The sequence below is a fragment of the Talpa occidentalis genome, unplaced genomic scaffold (genome assembly GCF_014898055.3).
Source record: "Talpa occidentalis isolate TD23 unplaced genomic scaffold, MPIMG_talOcc4v2.1 talOcc4.13, whole genome shotgun sequence".
In the NCBI taxonomy this organism is placed as follows: Eukaryota; Metazoa; Chordata; class Mammalia; order Eulipotyphla; family Talpidae; genus Talpa; species Talpa occidentalis.
Window position 1 is genome coordinate 45,356,827 of NW_023601322.1, and position 19,069 is coordinate 45,375,895.

At 37.7% G+C, this 19,069-nt stretch overlaps 1 protein-coding gene across 15 annotated transcripts in view; it reads right to left on the reverse strand.

Moving 5' to 3' along the window:
* Window positions 1-206: 206 nt before the first annotated feature.
* EPB41L3 (erythrocyte membrane protein band 4.1 like 3) overlaps window positions 207-19,069 on the reverse strand; it is a 189,345-nt gene continuing 170,482 nt past the window's right edge. For 8 of the 15 annotated variants that reach the window (XM_037508798.2, XM_037508801.2, XM_037508797.2 and 5 more), the window contains 9 exons: window positions 18,970-19,023; window positions 15,672-15,863; window positions 9,094-9,168; window positions 5,320-5,703; window positions 4,426-4,557; window positions 3,559-3,657; window positions 3,042-3,122; window positions 2,659-2,774; window positions 440-1,574 (listed from right to left, as the gene is read on the reverse strand). In XM_037508798.2, the coding sequence (XP_037364695.1) occupies window positions 2,664-2,774; window positions 3,042-3,122; window positions 3,559-3,657; window positions 4,426-4,557; window positions 5,320-5,703; window positions 9,094-9,168; window positions 15,672-15,863; window positions 18,970-19,023 (1,128 nt within the window). In that variant the 3' untranslated portion in view covers window positions 440-1,574; window positions 2,659-2,663. Of the gene's footprint in view, window positions 407-439; window positions 1,575-2,658; window positions 2,775-3,041; window positions 3,123-3,558; window positions 3,658-4,425; window positions 4,558-5,319; window positions 5,704-6,273; window positions 6,397-9,093; window positions 9,169-15,671; window positions 15,864-16,556; window positions 16,593-18,969; window positions 19,024-19,069 lie in introns of those variants that run through there. The other 7 variants (XM_037508810.2, XM_054694175.1, XM_037508804.2 and 4 more) reach the window with 7 other exon arrangements.

Consider the following 19,069-nt stretch of genomic DNA (forward strand, 5'->3'; position numbering starts at 1 on the left):
AGCGGGCGAGACAGGAGAGGTCTGCTGCGCCATGTGGGTTAGCTCTCTGGCCAGTAGGGGATCTAACTCATGCTGTAGTGGCTGGCAGTAGTTTGATAGCCCTGTCTTTAACCCCTGAGCCACCAGGGAGGTCTGAAATACTGGGCATATAGCAAAGCCTCTGGTTAAAAAAAAAAAATCAAAATTTTGAAAACAAAATACTCTGATAACTGGTTGTAATTTTTAATGTCTTTGGAAGCAACCAACATGGTATATTTACACATCTTGTTCTCCATCTTTAATATCTGACTGCTCTGTACACTGTTGTACTGTATCCAACCTTTATCTGTACATCTGTGAAAAGACAGGCTATCTCCGGGATGCAAATGAATGGGCTCTTTGCTGTCATGCAAATGTTACCTGTGGACTAAACACAGGCAATGCTGGAATCACTACACAGAGAGAACTAGAGTTTTAAATGCATTTACCATTTTTATTTTGCTATGCAGAAACATACATTCACCATGGGCTGTGTGATGCAATTGACAGTGTAATGGAGAATATAACTTTTTGAAGGCTATATATAACTAAACACTAAATAGTTTAATTACAGTGGAAATTCTGTACAGTTTAAGGCTTGGCTCTGAACTAGATTGTAAATATGGACCGGATTTGGAAATAAAACACTTTTTTTCAAGTAAAAGAAGAAAAATCATTTAAAAATACAAGAAACAAAAAAAGAAAACAAAGCAACAGAAGCCCAACAGGTTTTTCTGGAGTGAAATTTCATAATATTGCAAACGAACAAAAATACAGATTTTCTTCCCAAAATAATGACAATTGACATATTTAGGACTTGTTAGGTAATTCTGGGAAGGTTTCCAGATTGAATACAGACCAAAGTGGACAACATGGAAGAAATCACATTAATTGCTAAAATAAGTACTACCTTCTAACAAATTAAATTAGATACACAAAGCAGGATTGTAAGCATTAAATATTTCCAGAGATCAGAGAGTCGTTACTGTTCATGGGTCAGAATAATAAAACCAGATGAAACAAGTACAAGATTCAAGTTGTTTACTGAATAAACTCGGTTATTGGCACATCTAATCTGGGATAAACCTGACACATCAGACCTAGACAGCTTCTAGAATTTTAGGGTAATCTTCATTTATCTGTAAACAAAAGATCTGTCACCTAAGAAATTGCAATTTTGTTTAGACTTTAATAATAATAAACTATGAAAGGCATGAATTTGTTTATGTGTTACATGAGATCACGGTTTATATTGTTGGTTATGAACGTGCAGGTATAGCTGAAAACTTAGACACTTTGTGAAAATTAAAAATGTTGCTCTTTTATAATTTTATCTTTGCTTCATGCAATATCAGTTTAGTGATGCTGATTCGGATTGCTTTATTATGGGAAGATCTCTCTGCCAGTGTCTTTATTAATGGTCAAGGTCAGTTCTTCCTGATTGAAATTTTCCACCGGCAGATACAAGTCAGTCGGGTTAGAAGAGGGAACTCCATATAGGCTCGGGTTTTCTTAGTGATTTGCATGACTGGATTCATGTGCAGGCTAAGTTATTCCTGTAGAAAGAGATTTGATCAGTTACTTATTCAAAAACATCTGAGAGTTCGTCCCAGATCAAGGTAACATGAAAAGTATCTTGTGTATTAGCAAATGCTCTTTTTACAAGATACTCAAATTCCAGTGCAAGTCACTGGTAGGCTTTCTCCTAAATAACTCTAACACCCAAGTGAAGCTCTTTGAAGAATATCTATTTTTGCTTTCTATCTTCCACTCATTCATCTACATTCCTAAATCAATGTTAGAGATTGTACTTATTTCATTTCTACATGTAAAACTTATGAGACTTCTATTCTATAACCAAGTGTGCAAGTAGCTCATCTGTTGCATTCAGCATTCAAAGCTCTTGGGGCCCCATGAGTTACTGCATGGCAGGTTAGTATGCGTGACAAGTCTGTGCACACAGAGAGAATGCTGTCTGCTCATGATGCGGCCAAGCAGCAGCTGGAAATGCATGCATCATCTGGAAAAACACGGGACCACAAGTCTGCATTTTTGCTTCCCCTGGAGACATAATGTTACACGAAAGGGAAGAAATCACACCAAAGAAAATATAAGACATCCAAAATGAAGGTGGTGCTCATGTTTCAAATTAAAAACCAAACCAAAACAGAAGCATAAACAAGCGATCACCAAAAATAATTACAATGGGGATAAAACTGCCATCAAAAGAAAAGGGTATATTTTATTTGCCTAGTATTTAGAACACACAATTGCACCTTTCAGAATAAAAATGCTTTAGTTCTGATGAGGCCACATGGCAAGTGAATTCCAATTTGATCTTTCAAATTTGGAGAATGCAAAGAGTACAGGATGTGAATTCAAAGGAAAACAGCAAGACTGGGCAAGCAAAGACTCCACTTTTCCTTTATAGTCTAACTGGCAGAGTATGCAAAAGGCACAGACCCTCCAAGCCTGAAAAATGTTAGCACCCCCAAACCAATTCTTCATTCTCTTGGGAACCAGCCTTGCAAATGCCAGTGAGAGAAAAAAAGAAAGGGAGGAGTCCTGTGAAGGATGAACAGGAAGTGCCCCATGCACATGCCAGCAGGCCAAGCCTAGTGAGTCAGCCCCGCCTCTTACCTGGGTCAATCCTCTCCATCTTCTGGTGTGATCTCAGTCTCTTTATGGACCACTACTTTGGTCACTGACATGTCAGGGTGCTGCTCTTTGGCCTCTTTAATTGCCTGAGCCAGCGCCTATCCCCAGGAAATCACAGAAGGACAAAGACAAAAAGGAGGTGGAACATGCATGATCAGAGCAAGGTGAAGTCTTATGAGCTAGATCTATAAACACAATTTACAAATGAGGTACAATGGTTGCAAAAAAGAATCGTCCATTGCATATTGGAAAGTAAATTCAGAAAATTGCTTAGATTACATGCTGGACGAGAACAGTATTGGGAAGGGGAGGGCCAACAATTGTGTCCCTGTGTCTCTGCAGGGCCTTTACGCATCACACACTACCTGGTCATGGTCAATGTCCGCATCTCCTGTGATGACTATTCGCTTCTCAATTCTCGTCTCTGAAATGCCTCCTTTCACAGTCTGAAAGGAATAAACAAGCATTATTAATGTGCCCAACTGGAGGAAAAAAGTCATTGTTTAATGGGGGCAAACAGGAGAACATTTAGATAGAGTTTTAAGTAACATCATTCTTTAAGAACTGAAACAGAATCTACAGCAGTTGCTAAAAATTGTTAATTTCAGAAGTGAGTAGAGTGGGCTCTCTTGCGTTTGGCTGGCCGTTGCTTTTGGAACACCTACCATGTGCCAAGTGCAGAAGTTAAGTGTTAGGCAAAGAGTATCAGAAAGTACTTTCCTACACAGAAACTAACATGAGGGCAAATGCAGCAGAAATACAGTGGTTCTGAAAGCTTCCAATGCAGCGACTTGGGCATCCTGATATTCAGATAACTCTCTGCTTGAGCAATCCAAACTGGAAGTTCTGAATATTAACTTGTATTCATTTGCGCTCACGTACTTTGGTGATGTGGGTGGTAGTGGTTGTGCTGGTGGTTTCGGATGTGATCGTCTGTGCACTCATTAGCACGCCCGGCTCCAAATCAGCACCAGGATCAACCTGAGCAAGCAAAGGAATAGATACCACACCCCAATGTGTTAACCTCTTTAGATGTCTGCTACATTAGTTAAGGGCATTACGATGGTTTTTTGATCTTCCACAATCATAAGCAGCAGCCTCTGGGAGTTGCTGCTATGAGTAAAGACAGAAACAAACAAGGGTGAGAGTTAACCATCATCTGAAAACAGGGACTTTAGACACGTGAGCAGTGGCTGGCAGAGCTAGTATGTCCCTTATATATGGCTGGGGAAGCAGGTTTCTGGGTATCTTTTCTACATTTTTTGATATATGAATATCTGCTTAAATCACCTACCACTCCATGAGGGCTCTTAAATTTAACATTAATTGCATTGAAATAAAAAAAATATTTATTTATGCATACAAGTACTGGGGTACAGGCCAGAGGTGCGGCGGGATGAGAGGATTCACCAGAGGCAGAGTGGAGAACAGAACAGGCAGATCTACTGACATACACTGCTGAGGGGAGCAGTGGACGAGACAGAGACAGGAGAGGTCTGCTGTACCATGTGGGTAGCTCCATGGCTGACTGGGGATTGAACTCATGCTGCAGAGGCTTCGGATAGTTTCCCAGTGCTGTGCTTAACCCCTTGCGCCATCAGGGAGGCCCTAATTGCATTGCTTTTGATGAAGACTGTTTGCTGTGTTCTCTGAGTCCCCACAGAGTTAAATATCATGCAGTTATGCACTATCACTAATGGAGTTAAACGTTAAATGCTTGGGCCCTGGTCTTGGCAGATGTCTTCTTACCTGTGATGATTCATATGTGATGGTTTTTGTTTCTGTGTGAACTACAGGCAATTCCTTGGTAGAAATATCTAGCTTTACTCCTCCTGGTGAAGCACTGCCAAAACTCATGGTTTCTGTCTTCACAGTTGATGACTGTACCAGTGGGAAGTAAGTAGAATGTTATAGGCTTTATACAAACACGGTTTTATACAAACACGGCTTTTCCCCCTCCCCTCTTGATTGATATATGTAAATCAGCACAGGTTAGTATGAAACAAATGTTTACATATTACATGGAAGGTAAGCTGGGGAATGAGGCGCACAATAAATATACGTCAAACAGTCTCCCCCAGTCCCAGAGTGTATTTTATATGAAATGTTCCAGGTAAAGGAAAACATTTTGAAAATGAAAAAACAATTTTACATAGCCCCTCCCCATCTCATAAAAGAACAAATAAGATTAATTCCCTGTATCACTCAGAGATCTCAATAACAGAGGGAAAGAATAAAGTCCAGGTATTTGTGCCAAGGCAAGCAATGGCTTTTGGTCCTTCTTCAGAAGGACACTCGTCAGAAATAAATTTATCAAGTCTTCTTATAGTTAAGATTATATGCATGGCCAGTCATGCATTCTCCAGGTTTATTGCCAATTACAGTAATTACAGCGAGCGTAGAAACCATTTCCTGGAACTATACATTATCAATCATCATTACATATGTCTGCATGTGATGCCACAAATGGAAACCAGCATGGAGACCCATCACTGCCGTGCAAGAAGGAAATAAAAGGAGAAACAAACTGCACTTGAAAAAGGTGGAGAATCAAACTTAGCTCCACCTTTACACTTCTCTAGATTCTAAGACTTGTGTATCAGTATTACGTTAGTGCTAAACATAACATTAACTACTAGTTACCTCAAAATGAGGTTTTTGTTCCAAAGTTTCAGAAAGGCGATTTGCTGCATTCTGCTCCTCCTCTGGCTTACGGGAAGCAGTGGCCATTTCTTCCTGCTTCAGTACAGCTTTATCGGCCACCTCCCCTTTGTCCTCTTTAGCCCCATCAGTCAGAACAGAGCCCTCCTTCCCTTTAACACTAGAAGCATCAGCAGATGCTGCCTGTGCTGCAGCTTCCATGTCCTCTCCTGCTGCGTAAGAAGCATCCCCACTTGCATGCACATTCATTACATGTCTCTCTTCCACCAACACAGTTTCCTGCACAACCTTCTCCTCGCTAACTGGCTGGGGTTGCTGGGTTGTTTCGGTTTCTATTTCGCTGGACTCCGTCTTGCTTTCTATTTTCTGCATGGGAGAAGATTGTGGCGTCAGTGTGACTGTCCATAACCCAAAGTTTGAAAAAAAAAAAAAAGAAAAAGAAGCAATGTACCAGGATGCCTACAGCCAGTGCCAAATGCATATAACCAGAGACACTTATAGAATATGTAAACAGCTTCCATTCCTGCTGCCACATCCATACATTTGAACCTGTGCTACTTTGGCAAATCCACAAAAGAAACAGAGTGCAGTGAAACATGCAATTAAAACAAAACAAAACCAAAAAACCAAAGCATTGCACCACATTCACATTGGCTTTGGCCGCTTTCTTCAACCCAACAGATGAAAGAAAATGCTTTCATAAATTATATGCTATTAAAATTTCTCAACAGATAAGGCTTTGAATATATGAAGTGTGTCCTTGAAAAGGAACTAAAGGTATATGACACACATATATCCAAGCAGGCACAAAGGAAATAATAATAATGTGACACCTTGAGGTGTCTAAGGCAAAACTACTCAGATGCAAAACACACACGCATAGCAAAAAAAGCAGCAAGGCAAGTAGGAACACCAAGGATGGAAGCAATTGACCACCTGAACCCAACTTTGAGAAGAAGTAGTAACCCCTCCTATGAATTCTGTTGGTTTTCTCGCAGATTCTAATAAACTGAAGATTTCAGAGCCATCCATGAGTTTTTCACCAGTAGACTGTTTAGTCTGAGTGAACAAAGAAATGGAGAGTCAAGTACAGAGACAGGTACATACATAGCACACACACATTCACAGTTGGTTAGACATAATTGGAGGTGGAAAAGGATAGAGGGAGGAGGGACGAAGGAATCTTAAGATACAGACTTTGGAAACAGAAAAGAATGGGAAATAAAATAGCAAATCGAGGTGACCATGAGCTCTTGTTTGGTAAAGCAGAGAGTTGTTAGGATTAGGGTGGTGCTGGTTTAAGCCGATCATTTTTCCCCCGTCATTGCAAGCCACAGCAGCACTACCAGATCTCAGGAACAGGGAGCTGGAAATAAAACTGAAAAATTTAATGCTTACGTTCGACTGAGGTATTGATTTAACCATGAAAAAAATTAAAAAAGCTAGGGCTGGCTGCTCTCAACACAAAGCCAAACAGCAAGAGAAACAGAAAGGTTCAGGGTGGAAGGGCACTGCCTCAAAAATGTCATGCTGGAATCTGAAACGGCGGCCCAAATGAAAGGCACTGGTTACCACGACTCGAGAAGTGGTCGACTCGGTAACGTAATGAGCAGTGGCGACGGTGGGGGCTGGGTCCTGGGAGTACCTCCACTCAGACAGACTCTTCCTTCTGGGACCAAAGGGCCCCACTTTTAAGGCTTCATTCTCTAGTGCGTGCTCTGTTTTGCTGAACCGTAGGCTCTCCAGGCCTGTGAAGAAAGTCGCCTCCCTGCCCACCATATGCGCTTTCCTGAGGTCGTCGTCTTCTGGACTCTGGCGTCGGGACTCGGCCTCCTTTATGGGAGCCAGGCACTCCGACACCTTCCGCTTTGGAGTGTGGGCCTCTCCTCTTCTGGTCTTCTCATCAGGTATGGCCTCCAGGACCTCGTACTCTGACATGACAGGAATGAACTTCCCCTGTTCTGACAGTCCTCTCTCCATTTTCTGGAAAGCTTCCACAGTGGAGGAGTCTACTCCCTTCTCCCCCTCTTTAGCTTTTCCAGTCATAGTAACAATTTTTCCAGATACGGTATCATAGGATCTTCCTACAGTGTATATTTTGTGTTTGTTTTCTTCCTTCGATTGCATTTCTCGGGTCAGGTCATCAAAGCTCTGCATTTCAATGGCCTCAGCTCTTAGCAGGTCGGTGGGGATGTCACCGGTTCTACTGCTCACAGTCACCACCTTGTAAGTCACAGTCATTTTTGAATCACCATCAACTACCTCAGTGGGTATTTTGTCTACAATAACCCAATCCTCTGTGCCCTATATTTAAAATATAAAAGCTAAATTAGAAATTCCGATGGTATCATATTCTAAAACAAGCATCCTTTAAGAAAACCAGGGCGAGAGCTCCACCCAGGTCTGTGATGTGAATGCACAGGGTTGGGATGCCTATCTAAAAACCATGACTGCAATCTGTTATCTGAAATCAATGAACTCTAACTTTTAACTTAGAATACTGTCTGCATGAAGAGCTTCAATTTCAGATTTCTTTAAATAGGAACATACTTCTGTGGTAAATTTCACAGGAAATATATTTGATCAAATGGTAAACATCTGACCATTTTATATTTCAAGATTAACATTAAGTTGTCCAAGTTATCTAGCATCACTTGGGTAGACACAAGGAGACATGTCTAATACTATACTTCATATCTGCTATTTGCACAAAGAATTTGCTAGCATTCCACAATTCTTGTGAATATCATTTTCCATGTTTGCAAATTATACTTTTGTAGTACAGGAGAGCAAATCCACTATAGCTCTTATCATCCAATAAATATTGAGTGCATCTGTTTTAAGGCATTGTAATGAAATATTCCCCACAGTGGGGACTTGTTTGCGCTTCTTAAGAATAGGGCATACTGGTCTCCACAGTGTTCCAATCTCTTTTATAACAGAAGTGCAGTTGCCTCGGGAGTTTCTTTGTCACTTTCTTTAGTGTTAGTTGCAACAAGGCAGAAGAAACTAAACTTCAGAAACTTTGTATTTGGGAAACCTCACTGAATGTGACCAGGCAGTTGACTAGTTTAACAGGTTACAGCAGGAAGAGACACTAAATCAGATGAGCACCTTGGTTCACATTTTAAACTAAAATGTTTTCTACTTTCATAATTACTGTAGCCTGAAAACTCGAATCTATAAATATGTGGATCTTGAGAAACAGAATTACACATTAATCTATATGCCGGTTGCAGGTTAAATGAAAAGAATGGAAAAAATAACCTCTAAGGTCGATGGGACAGTTTTCTGGAAAATTATTTGACGAGAGGTAACCTCAGAGCCCGCAGAGTCTCCTTCCTGCATTTTCTTTATCATACTCGGCTAGTAGGAAAACCAACAAAAGTTCAGAACTTTCACAACCAATCAAGATCATCTAAATTAGTATTCACTCTTTAAGTAAAACAGATAGTAAAGAGTTCCAACAATATTATTAGATAGTCATAATGCCTTAATGACAACACACAGACATAATCACCGAGGAGCAAGAGCCAGAGAGAAATATGGTATAGTGTAATAGAAACAGTAAATAGTAATGAAAATAGTAAAAAAATTCCTTGTCCCCCTTCCCAGAATCTAAGCAAAAATGGTATACCTACCTTAATTTTAAACAAGGTTAAGTTTTAAGAGAAAATAAAAACTAAACACATTTTAATGACACTGAAATCTGAAGAGCATCCTCACTTGGAAAATTCCTCTATATTTGTTTTTTACCTGAGACTCAAGCAATGGAGAGCTTCCTTGCTGCAAAAATATAACCTTTTCAGAAATCTCTCTTTCTTCTTTGGTCTGTTTGAATAAAGGGGGGGATGGGTTGGAGAAGAGGAAGTAGACAGTTTCCAAAAAGGCAAGTTAGGATGAGAGTTCTTTTGTTATGTTACATATATACTCATAGTAGTCAATTTTTTCTGAAGAAGTAAATTATTGTTTATTAATTTGAAAAATGGTCTGAAGTCATCTCAAAGTTTAATCATTATTTCCAAAGAGTAACTGAATTTTTTCTGAAATTCTGGTGTTCACATGACTCAACAATTTTTTGTTTCTCCAAACAGGATGTATAAAAGTTTCTTGGCATATGACTGTCTATATGCTAGTCATCTACAACACTATAAAAGTGGGTTTTAAAAGAATATATTCAGATAAGGGAATAATAATATGTTAAGAATAAATGCTCACTTCTATTTCTGACAAATGATTGATTATATAAGGAGTAAACAAATGCAGTTGGGTTACTGCACTAGCCATCACTTCTCATACATCCAAATTATACCTATAGACTTCTTTATTGTTCATGGTTGCAGCTCTATTTGACTTTTATAACATGGCGAATAATTTTTAAAAGTCAATTTCAAATTTCTTGGTGAAAAATTAAGTATATCAAGCCAAGCTTTCCTTTAACATATACAATATTGAATATGCTGTGTTACAAATGAGATTTTTCTTTTTATTTACTTTTTCCTGCTTACTTTAGTATTAAACAGACATACTTCAAGAGGTATTACTTAGTTACATTAACTGTGTTTTCACACAGCACAGGGCTCCATAGACTAGGCATAGAAATCCTACTTTGGAAATGTAATCTAAGAAATAACAGAAAATTCAGTTTCTAGATGAATGCAGCTTTTAAAATAAATCCTATTTTATGAGAGCTATTTAAAATCTATCAGTACGACATTTAATCATTTGCCTGCCTAGAGGTTTTAGGGGAACATCTGGAATATTCTCCTGAAGGACTGATGGATTTTGATAGCATCATTCTCAAGGCTGCTTCTTAATTAAGATAAATTAGACATTTTTGAAAGGGAAAAAAAAAATCCCTGCCCTGCCTGGTTTGGGAGGAGGAGTAGTAGAAAAGATAAAATGTACAATGTGAAGTCATTAAAAGTGAATTTTTTTCTTTCCTTAAAAAAAGACCTTCAAGGATAGTCTCTTAATAAATAGATGATCGATAGTGAATAAAACATAGGATAGAAAGGGCCAAATTATAGGCACTTTGCAGTATAACACTGCTAAGGTCTCTAATTATAATCACTGAGTAAATATTATTCCTAAGGTGGAAACAGTTTCAGCATATCCTGTTATCTGGTATCAACTAATCTCAAAAATGTCTGTGTCTGTAATGAATATATCACTGTCTGCATTCAGCTGATTCATGACCAATAACAAAAAAGGGTAACATTAGGGGACAGATATTAAAACTGAATTCTAAGTATGGTCAACCTCAATCTAGCTAGTTCTGCTAAAGAAAAGTGAAGAGGTACTGATGAAGAAAAATGATTTTACTGAAACATTTACTTTTAGGATGGCTTAGAATATAGTCAGATATGCACCCCAACCATCTTCCTTTAGTTAAGTAAACATTCATCTCTATCGCCTAACTGTGAAACAAGGCCCTACTGGAAAGCAAAATTCACAGAGGGGCACTCATTCTTGGGTGATTAAGGGTGTCTCTAGAAGTGTGGCCCTCATTTTTGCCTGGGCCAGGGATTCTTAAACTGGGTTGTACATTAGAATTACATGGAGAACTTTGAGATAACAGTAATGGGTGAAGTATGAACCAGACTAACTAGGTCAGACTCTGATGTAGAACCCAGGCATCAATATTTTAAAACTTTCCTTTAAGTGACTTTCATATGCACCTCGAGTAGCACCCTAAGGTCTGGCTGGCATGTCGCAGAAATCAAATTTCAGAGAGTGAGAAAATCCTCCCTTTAATAAGTAGATAAAGTTTTTGCCCAAGTTGAGGCCCATCTAAGGCCTGACTAGGAAAAGTAAAGCTGGATCATAAAGCAGGCAAATCACAAAGTCCATTGTAGTTATTCATGGAAGTTTGTCCTGTAAGTCATTGTGAACAATGAATTAGTGAATACAGAGACATCACCCCGAGGGGATATGCCAGGGCAGGCCCTGCAAGCTTCTGGTACTGAAATTCTCAACAACTGATTGATATATAACCTTGTTTTATATGCAGTTTCTCTTTAAAGATCTCTTATTCAGTATACATTGTTGATTCATTAATACTGACCCCACAACAGCCAACAGCATTATAACTCATTCATGAATAGTAGTTTATCTAACACTTGTATTTTCTAGTGAGGCTCAGTCTTATGACTGTGTGATTAGAAACACGAGACAATATGTTGGCACCACATTTAGGGATCATTTTAAATAGAAAATCTACAACAAACACATACAAAAAGCCTAAACCTGACACTAAATAGATCATGAAAAGGACATCTGTTTACAGTATAAGGTTAGAAATAAGAAGGCACAGTGCCTTTTTGCTAGACCTCAGCTGGGAATGTAAACATTCACTGAGTCATTCAAATTTTTCATCACTATGCACCTGTCTGTGAAAGTGCTATGAATATTGATTTTAGGGTTACAAATAAACTGTAGAGTTGGCGAATTTGCAGATATGAAATCTATGAATAATGACTATCAAATGTACTGTGTTACATACTTAAACAACTACCAGCTGCATTAAAAAAGAAGACAATATTGGCAACATGTAAGTACGAATGGTATTGCATTTTGGTAGGGATTTATACATTTTTAGTATTCAAGTAACTATTAAGGAACAGTCCTCAAATATGAACTAGATCTAGGTACATCATTAAAAAAACCTCAAGGGAAATATTTGTGTACTCTCCCTATATCTGTTGGGCCTTTTATGTGGGCTTGTCTATTTTCCAAAGTTAATGAGGGTTTGATATTATTTGCTGCTTTGGGGCATTCTTTTACTATCCGTTATTAACTCAAATACCTGAAATTTTAAATTCCCATTTTACAGTAAACATGTTATATTCTTAGAATATAATCACCATTACTAGCTCATTTTATATATTTCTAACTCCTTTCTTCTAGTTTTTCCTAAGTTGGTAGCATTTTATAGAAATACATTTATTTAGGATTAAAATACCATAGATAAAGAAAAATAGTCTCATATTATGTCAGAGGACAGTTTTTAAACTAGATTTGAGGGCCTCCCTGGTGGCACAAGGGGTTAAGCACAGTACTGTGAAGCTATCCTCAGCCTCTGCAGCACAAGTTCAATCCTCAGCTGGCTAGGGAGCTACCCACATGGCATAGCAGACCTTGCCTGTCTCGCCCGCTGCTCCCCTCAGCAGTATATTTCAGTCAATCTGCCTGTTCGGCTCCCCACTCTCTCTGGTGAATCCTCTCATCCTAATACCTCTGGCCTGCACCCCAGTTTTTGTATGCATAAATAAATCTTTAAAAAAAACAGATTTGAAAACACATTGTTTTATTACTGTGATTAAAAATAAAATCCATCTAAGCTTGGGATCATGAGCTTGGACACCAAATTTAAGTTCCCTCACCATTCTTATAGGAACAATATTACTTAATGTAATATTTTAAATGTAACATTTTATATGTAACATTTTATTAATATTAAATCATATTAATATTGAATATAAAATTATTAATATATAATATAATATTAATATTTATTAATAAAACATTAATATTTTAATGTGATATTTTAAATCATTTAAGAAATTAAATGCTTCCTTTAAAATATAGGTATCTTTCTAAACTTTCCAGTTATGGCTTAATGAATTTAAAGTGGGTCATATTAAATACTAGAATGATATCAAATTAGAAACTGATTTGATTCCAAAAATATTTCCCCTACAAAAAAATAATCTTTTGGCTAAGCTTACTATATGCTTTGTATATGTCTAGATGGGAAGATAAAATTGTGTTTTGTGCTTTTCGCTTTTCTTAAAACAAATCGCAAATCTTCTTTAAATAAATAAATTGGCAAAAACTAAAAAGCTTCATTAAGAACTTTCTGGGGTGTTTTTGGGCTATCTCCAGGGCTCTCAAATGGAGTATACACTTGGATGTCATCAATGGTCCTGGAAAAGCATGGGGAGGAGCCCAGAGGTCACGCTGCTCAACCAGGAGGCTGAATGGAGCTGGCGGGGTCCTGATGACCCAAAGGGGACCCTCTTCCCCTGGGACTTGAAACTCCTTATGCAGGCTTCTTGGATAACTAGGGTTAATCAGTCTTGTTTTTCAAGAATATGCAGCCAAGCTCTTTCTACAACTTCCTTTTTTATGGTGATGAGGGAGCTCAGAGGTTCAGTATCTGCTTAACAGCTCAGCAGAACCTTGAATGCAATTACTAAGCCAGTTTTGGTCTTCACCAGTCTAAAAAACCAAACTGCTTTGCTCACTATGGATAACTTTTCCATCCTTAAATCATTTAAAAAAAATCCTCTCTTGGGCTCATTGCATCTTTTCTATACTAAGAAAGGGCATTAATACACAGGGAAGTTTTGGTATATTTAAAGTAGCACCTCTTCAAGTTATTAATGTTCTTTGCCTTCATCAATGTCATTCTCTAGGAAGATTTTTTTTTTAATGATACTTCAAATGCTTTTTTTTTTTTTTATAAATTTTATTTTTATATTCCCCATACAATTGCAACCCCCTTATTTTGACCCCAATTCCTCCCCTCCCCGCCCCCCACCCCCCATAGAGTGTCTCTGGTTCATAGTTGTTTGTTGATTTTGATTTTTACTTTCTTATAGTTATTCTTTTTCCTGGTCCCTTATTTAAGTTTTCTAGATTCCTGCTATGAGTGAGACCATCTGGTATTTTTCTTTTTCTTTCTGGCTTATTTCGCTGAGCATGATCCCTTCCAGTGCCATCCATGTTGCTGCTAATTGCATAGGAAGTGAAAAAAAAAAATCTTTTCTTTTACTAATCTAATAGTGAGACTCTTAAAGTTTCTTAATTATTAGGGTCACCCTTTAACTTCTCTAAGTTATTTACCTAAACTCCCATTCAAAGTGGCTACTACCTATCATTTTCCCAAATACCAGCATGGGTGGAGAGGCTTGGCTTTTTTGTTTAGTGTGGTTATTTATTTTGATTTTGTAACTTAATCCAATGTCTGACATCCTCAGAGCCAGCATGTTCTTACTTTTTCTAACAGAGATGGTGGATTGGGGCCAGCCAAACTTGAACAATTACAACAAAGCTTATCTATATGGTGATACAACTGACATAGTAGTCTTGGGTAGCAAGTTTACTCTTAAAATGCAAGGACTACAAATTTAAATCATCTGAATGTAAAATTTTTGTCTCTGGGAGTTCAAGGAAGCTGATTGAAACTGGCGCTTAATGGTATAGGAATATTTTAGCCATAGTACTTTTCTATTTACTTTGAAATAAGGACCTTTTTCAAAGTAAATCAAATGAATATATACTTTTTTTTTTTTAAGCTGGGATTGGAACTGGATTGGAATTGATACACAACTTTCAAAGGAAGACTAGAAAATGATCAAAATGAGTGTAATTCTATTCTGTTTGCACTGCAAAGACCTACATGTTATGCAGAGATTACTGTTTAAAGGATTTTTCTCCCATAGGTCTAAATTTTCAATTTTTTCTGTTCTGTCTCTGCTTCCTGGATAAATATCTCATAATAAAGGAGTATGGACAAGAAAAAAAGTTAATCAACATGATGCTAGAAAAATGAAGTTTTAAAGAATTACTACTTTTGAAAGATAAAGTGAGATGGTATCTAATAGTTGACAGTCAGATTAGTACCACCACCATTTGTGGGTCCCACACAATGAGAGCCCTGAAGCAACACCAGCTGAATATTCTTTCTGGGGGTACATTTAAAGAGAACTGTCTTATATGATTAATACTTAGAAAAGATATTTTGGTCTCTACTTTCCCTATTAAAAATAAACTAAAAACTGTTTATAAATCAGTTAAATATTAGCAGTTATAAATTTAAATAATTAGTTATAAATACAACACTGACTATAACCAGTAAAAGCCTGGTGTAGTAGTCTCACAGTAAAATGTATCCAAAATGCTATTAACTTCAGACCACCATTTAGCCAATTTCAATAGGCTTCATGCAATTAATGAGAAACATTTATGAATTTTCTAGGCATTCCTTCATGTAGAAGAATAAAGTATATTCAGAAAAAGTGTCAGTTCATTAAGATAGTATCTCATTTTCTCCCAGCTGTGAAATCTAGGTATAAGCTGGTCTGCTCAAGAGCCTCCCCGTGCTTCCTTGTCACTCTAAGCTGCATCTCATGCAATTAGTCAGCTACCTAATTGTTTTAGTTGGCAGCTTTCCCTTGCAGCCCTGAGCACGTTAGTTTAGGTTATAGGAGCAAGGGGTGCGATTCTCCGCTTAGAAGTTTGCCAAATACTTCTCCTGGTTCCAGACTCTGGAGAGCAGTTAGGCTAATGGAGAGAAGACAATTGCAACCTATAGCCTGAATACCGACCTCTTCAGGTACAAGTGGCTCAATCATGGGAGCGTCCTCCTGCCTGGCAGCTAGTCGCACCGGGGAGGTAGAAAGCCTCTTTTCCCATTCATTCGTGATGGCAGTGTCTGTGGAGGTTTCTAAAAAGGTTCTTTTCAGCTCACTAATGTTGGTTTGATGTTTCATCAGGTCATCTTGAGTTTTATCTAGCTCCTATATTCAGGAATATAAAGAATCCAACAGTCAACATTTTACATGTTTTCCTTTCTGCTCTTTTTCAAAGTAATTTTTTTTTTTTAGTAGTCAAAGAACTATGATCAGAGCTCATGACACTATCACAAACACTCTGGTGAAAATGTGATCTTTCAAGGAAAAGAGAAGTAAAATATCTAGTTCAGGCAAGCATAGAAATCAAAGGAGCTTTAAAAGGTAAACTGTAGAGTGTAATTTACACATAACCAAAGAGAACTGAAATAAAAACACACACAGAAAAGGGGATCTATAGCTAGGAGAGTGTAAGGAGTTAGAGTAAGCTAAGAAGTCATCCACTTATCACAGCTGAAACACACGGTTCATGCATCATAGTTCGAGCCCACAGGTAAGGCACTAAAAAGAAACCAACACACAAACATGCACTGGTATATACCAATACCAACCTCTAACATAAGATTACTATGTTTGACATACACATTTTCACCCTTTATTCGCTTAATCAGACTATTCTGAAAAAAGTGGAGAAGAAAGGGAAAGGTAAAGAACATGGTAGTCACTGAACAATGCCATCGTCTACACTGCAACAACATCACGGCACTGGCTACAGAGCATGCTGGAAGATCTGAACACCAGAGACACACAATGACTTATCACACACTGGATTTTGTTTTTGTTTTATTTTTAATTTTCTACCTGTGCCTTGAGCTCTGCATCTTCCTCCTGGTCCGACTGCCAGCATCAAGAGAGAGTGGGAAATAAAATCTTACCATGCAATTAACTCTAAGATGGAAGGATTATGGTGTACATAAAATTGCTAAGTGAGGGCAGACAATTGTTCTTGCATACAGATGACATTTCTTTCCTATACAAAACCCACAATATCCTCAAACACAGATTATGAAGCTTGGAACGAAGAAACGAGCAAAGGTTCTTGCACAGTGCATCTTTAACCAGGGGACTTCCAAGTGTGACATGTTCACATAAACACATTTGGGAGGTGACAGGAAGGGCTCGGGAGGTGTTCTTTAATGAACAATGGAGATGGTTAAGAAGTGTGGTTATCACTTCAAAATTAAAATTAAAATTCAAAACAATGGGCATGATTACCCAGGAATGAGAGTTCCTGTAGTGTATGAATCCTTACAATAACCCTACAAGGTTAGCACTTACTATCACCAACCTAGACCAGAGAATGAAAAGTCAAAGAATTTAACATTTTCAAATTTCTTGGAGCCTTGAATTTCTTGAATCCATATTCTTAAAAACAAATCTGGGAGGGGAGAAGGCATAAATGAAGAATATAAAAAAAATATAAATTACCATAATTTCTTAAAAATATAGACAGGATAACTTGTGATGTTCTAAAAAATATTATTAGGAATATTTTTATAAATATATTATATTAGGTAAATTAAAAAATTTACCTAAAAGTCACTTGCTTGTCCTTATTTTTCTCATTTTAAGGATCTGTCCAATCCTTGGGCTGGGTTTTGAGTATCATCAACAAAGTAACTGGGCCAAGCCACATGCGTACACGCATTAATAGAGCTGTGTTTCTTGCCTGTGGGCTCTGCCCCTGGTCGGTGCTTTATGCCCAGTGCCAAGTAGAGGAAGACCAGAGAAGAGGGCAACATCTGATCTGAGCGAGTAACTTCAAGGAGCCAATCTGTCTGTGGTCCTCAGCTTCCTTATGTGCCCATTGCAGATCAGACTGCCTCCCCAGCACAGCCCCCTTCACTCTGCTCTTGTGCTAACTCCCAAGAGAAGATAAGGAATGCATTTTAAACAGAGGGCACAGCTAATTAACACAGTGCTGGTGACATGCTAATTGTTAAGTGTGTGATAGGTTTGCAATTCTTCATTTTATTTTTAGTCTTCTCAATGTACCTATACCACATGTATTTGTTTGCATGCTTCAAATGTTATATAACATAATTTAAAGCTGTTACAGAAGTTTTATCAAACTATTTTTCATTTATAGCACATATAGGATTATAATAAAATTTATTCAATGCATTAACATGCAGCTAAATATAATTCTGATAAAATCAAGATACATTTTTGTTCTACTGGGCAGAGAAAATTAACTTAAATTTACATGATTGTTTAAAATAATCTGGAAAATATTTTTATAATATTTCTTTTAACTTTATGACTTCTGAGCTATAAATTGAACTCTGACATTTCCCAAAGAAGGAATTTCATAAAACTCCACTTTGAAATGTGAAATTTTCAGTTAGGTGATGTACAGATACTCCTTACAGCATTTTTAGTTTTTTTTTTTAAAAACCCAACTCGAAAGTACTGCTTTTATTGGATGATGTAAAAAACCTAAAAAGTAAACATCATCACAATGTAAAAGCCAAATTGTGCTAGCACTTTGTGAAATAAATATCTTACTTTCCATTAGCATAGATAAGTAATGTTTTCATGGAAATTTTAATTAGTGACTGGTAGAGATTTGAAAAACAACCTAGGACACACCCATATACAATATTAATGTATCCTAAAGAATAAGAAAGGATAAGAAAGAGCATAGTAGCTCTCCTGTCACTGTTCAATATGATCACAGCTTTTTCAATAAAATACTGGCAGTAATTTATAATTTTTGTCTTAGGGAATTTTTTTTGAGTGGCCTCCAGACTATAAAATGAGTTAATACAAGTATTATTTTAATAAGTATTATTTGGGGTTGCAAAATATATCTGTACCCAGTCAATAAGCTAGATAAATTGTGGCTCCTCCTCCCCACTCATCATATTTAGCACACACACAAAGAGCCTCTCATTTGGGATAGGGAAATACTTTTTGAAAAAAAGTATTATCAGTTTAGCCAACTGGTTCTCAACATGTGATACTTAAATTCCCAGCATCATCTGGGAACTAGTGGAATTCTGTCTGAGATCTTCTTCTAAATGAAAAGCATGAGGATGGGTCCTTCCAGATGATTCTGATGCAGGCCAGGGTCTAAGCAGGCAGTAGAACTTAACTCACTCATACTGTGTAAGTTAGAATTCATCTGCACTCTAAATCTAATATGCAAAGTTCCATGTTACCAGGCAATTTTGTTAAGCAAGTGCTGGTCACTCTCCATTAGTGTACCAACCTCAGTGGCAGTCGTTTCCCCGTCAGCTGCGGTGTCTGTTCGCTCGCTGTCGGTCTAGAGATCACAGAAGTGATCAGGTTCCGGAAGGAAGGCAGGAATA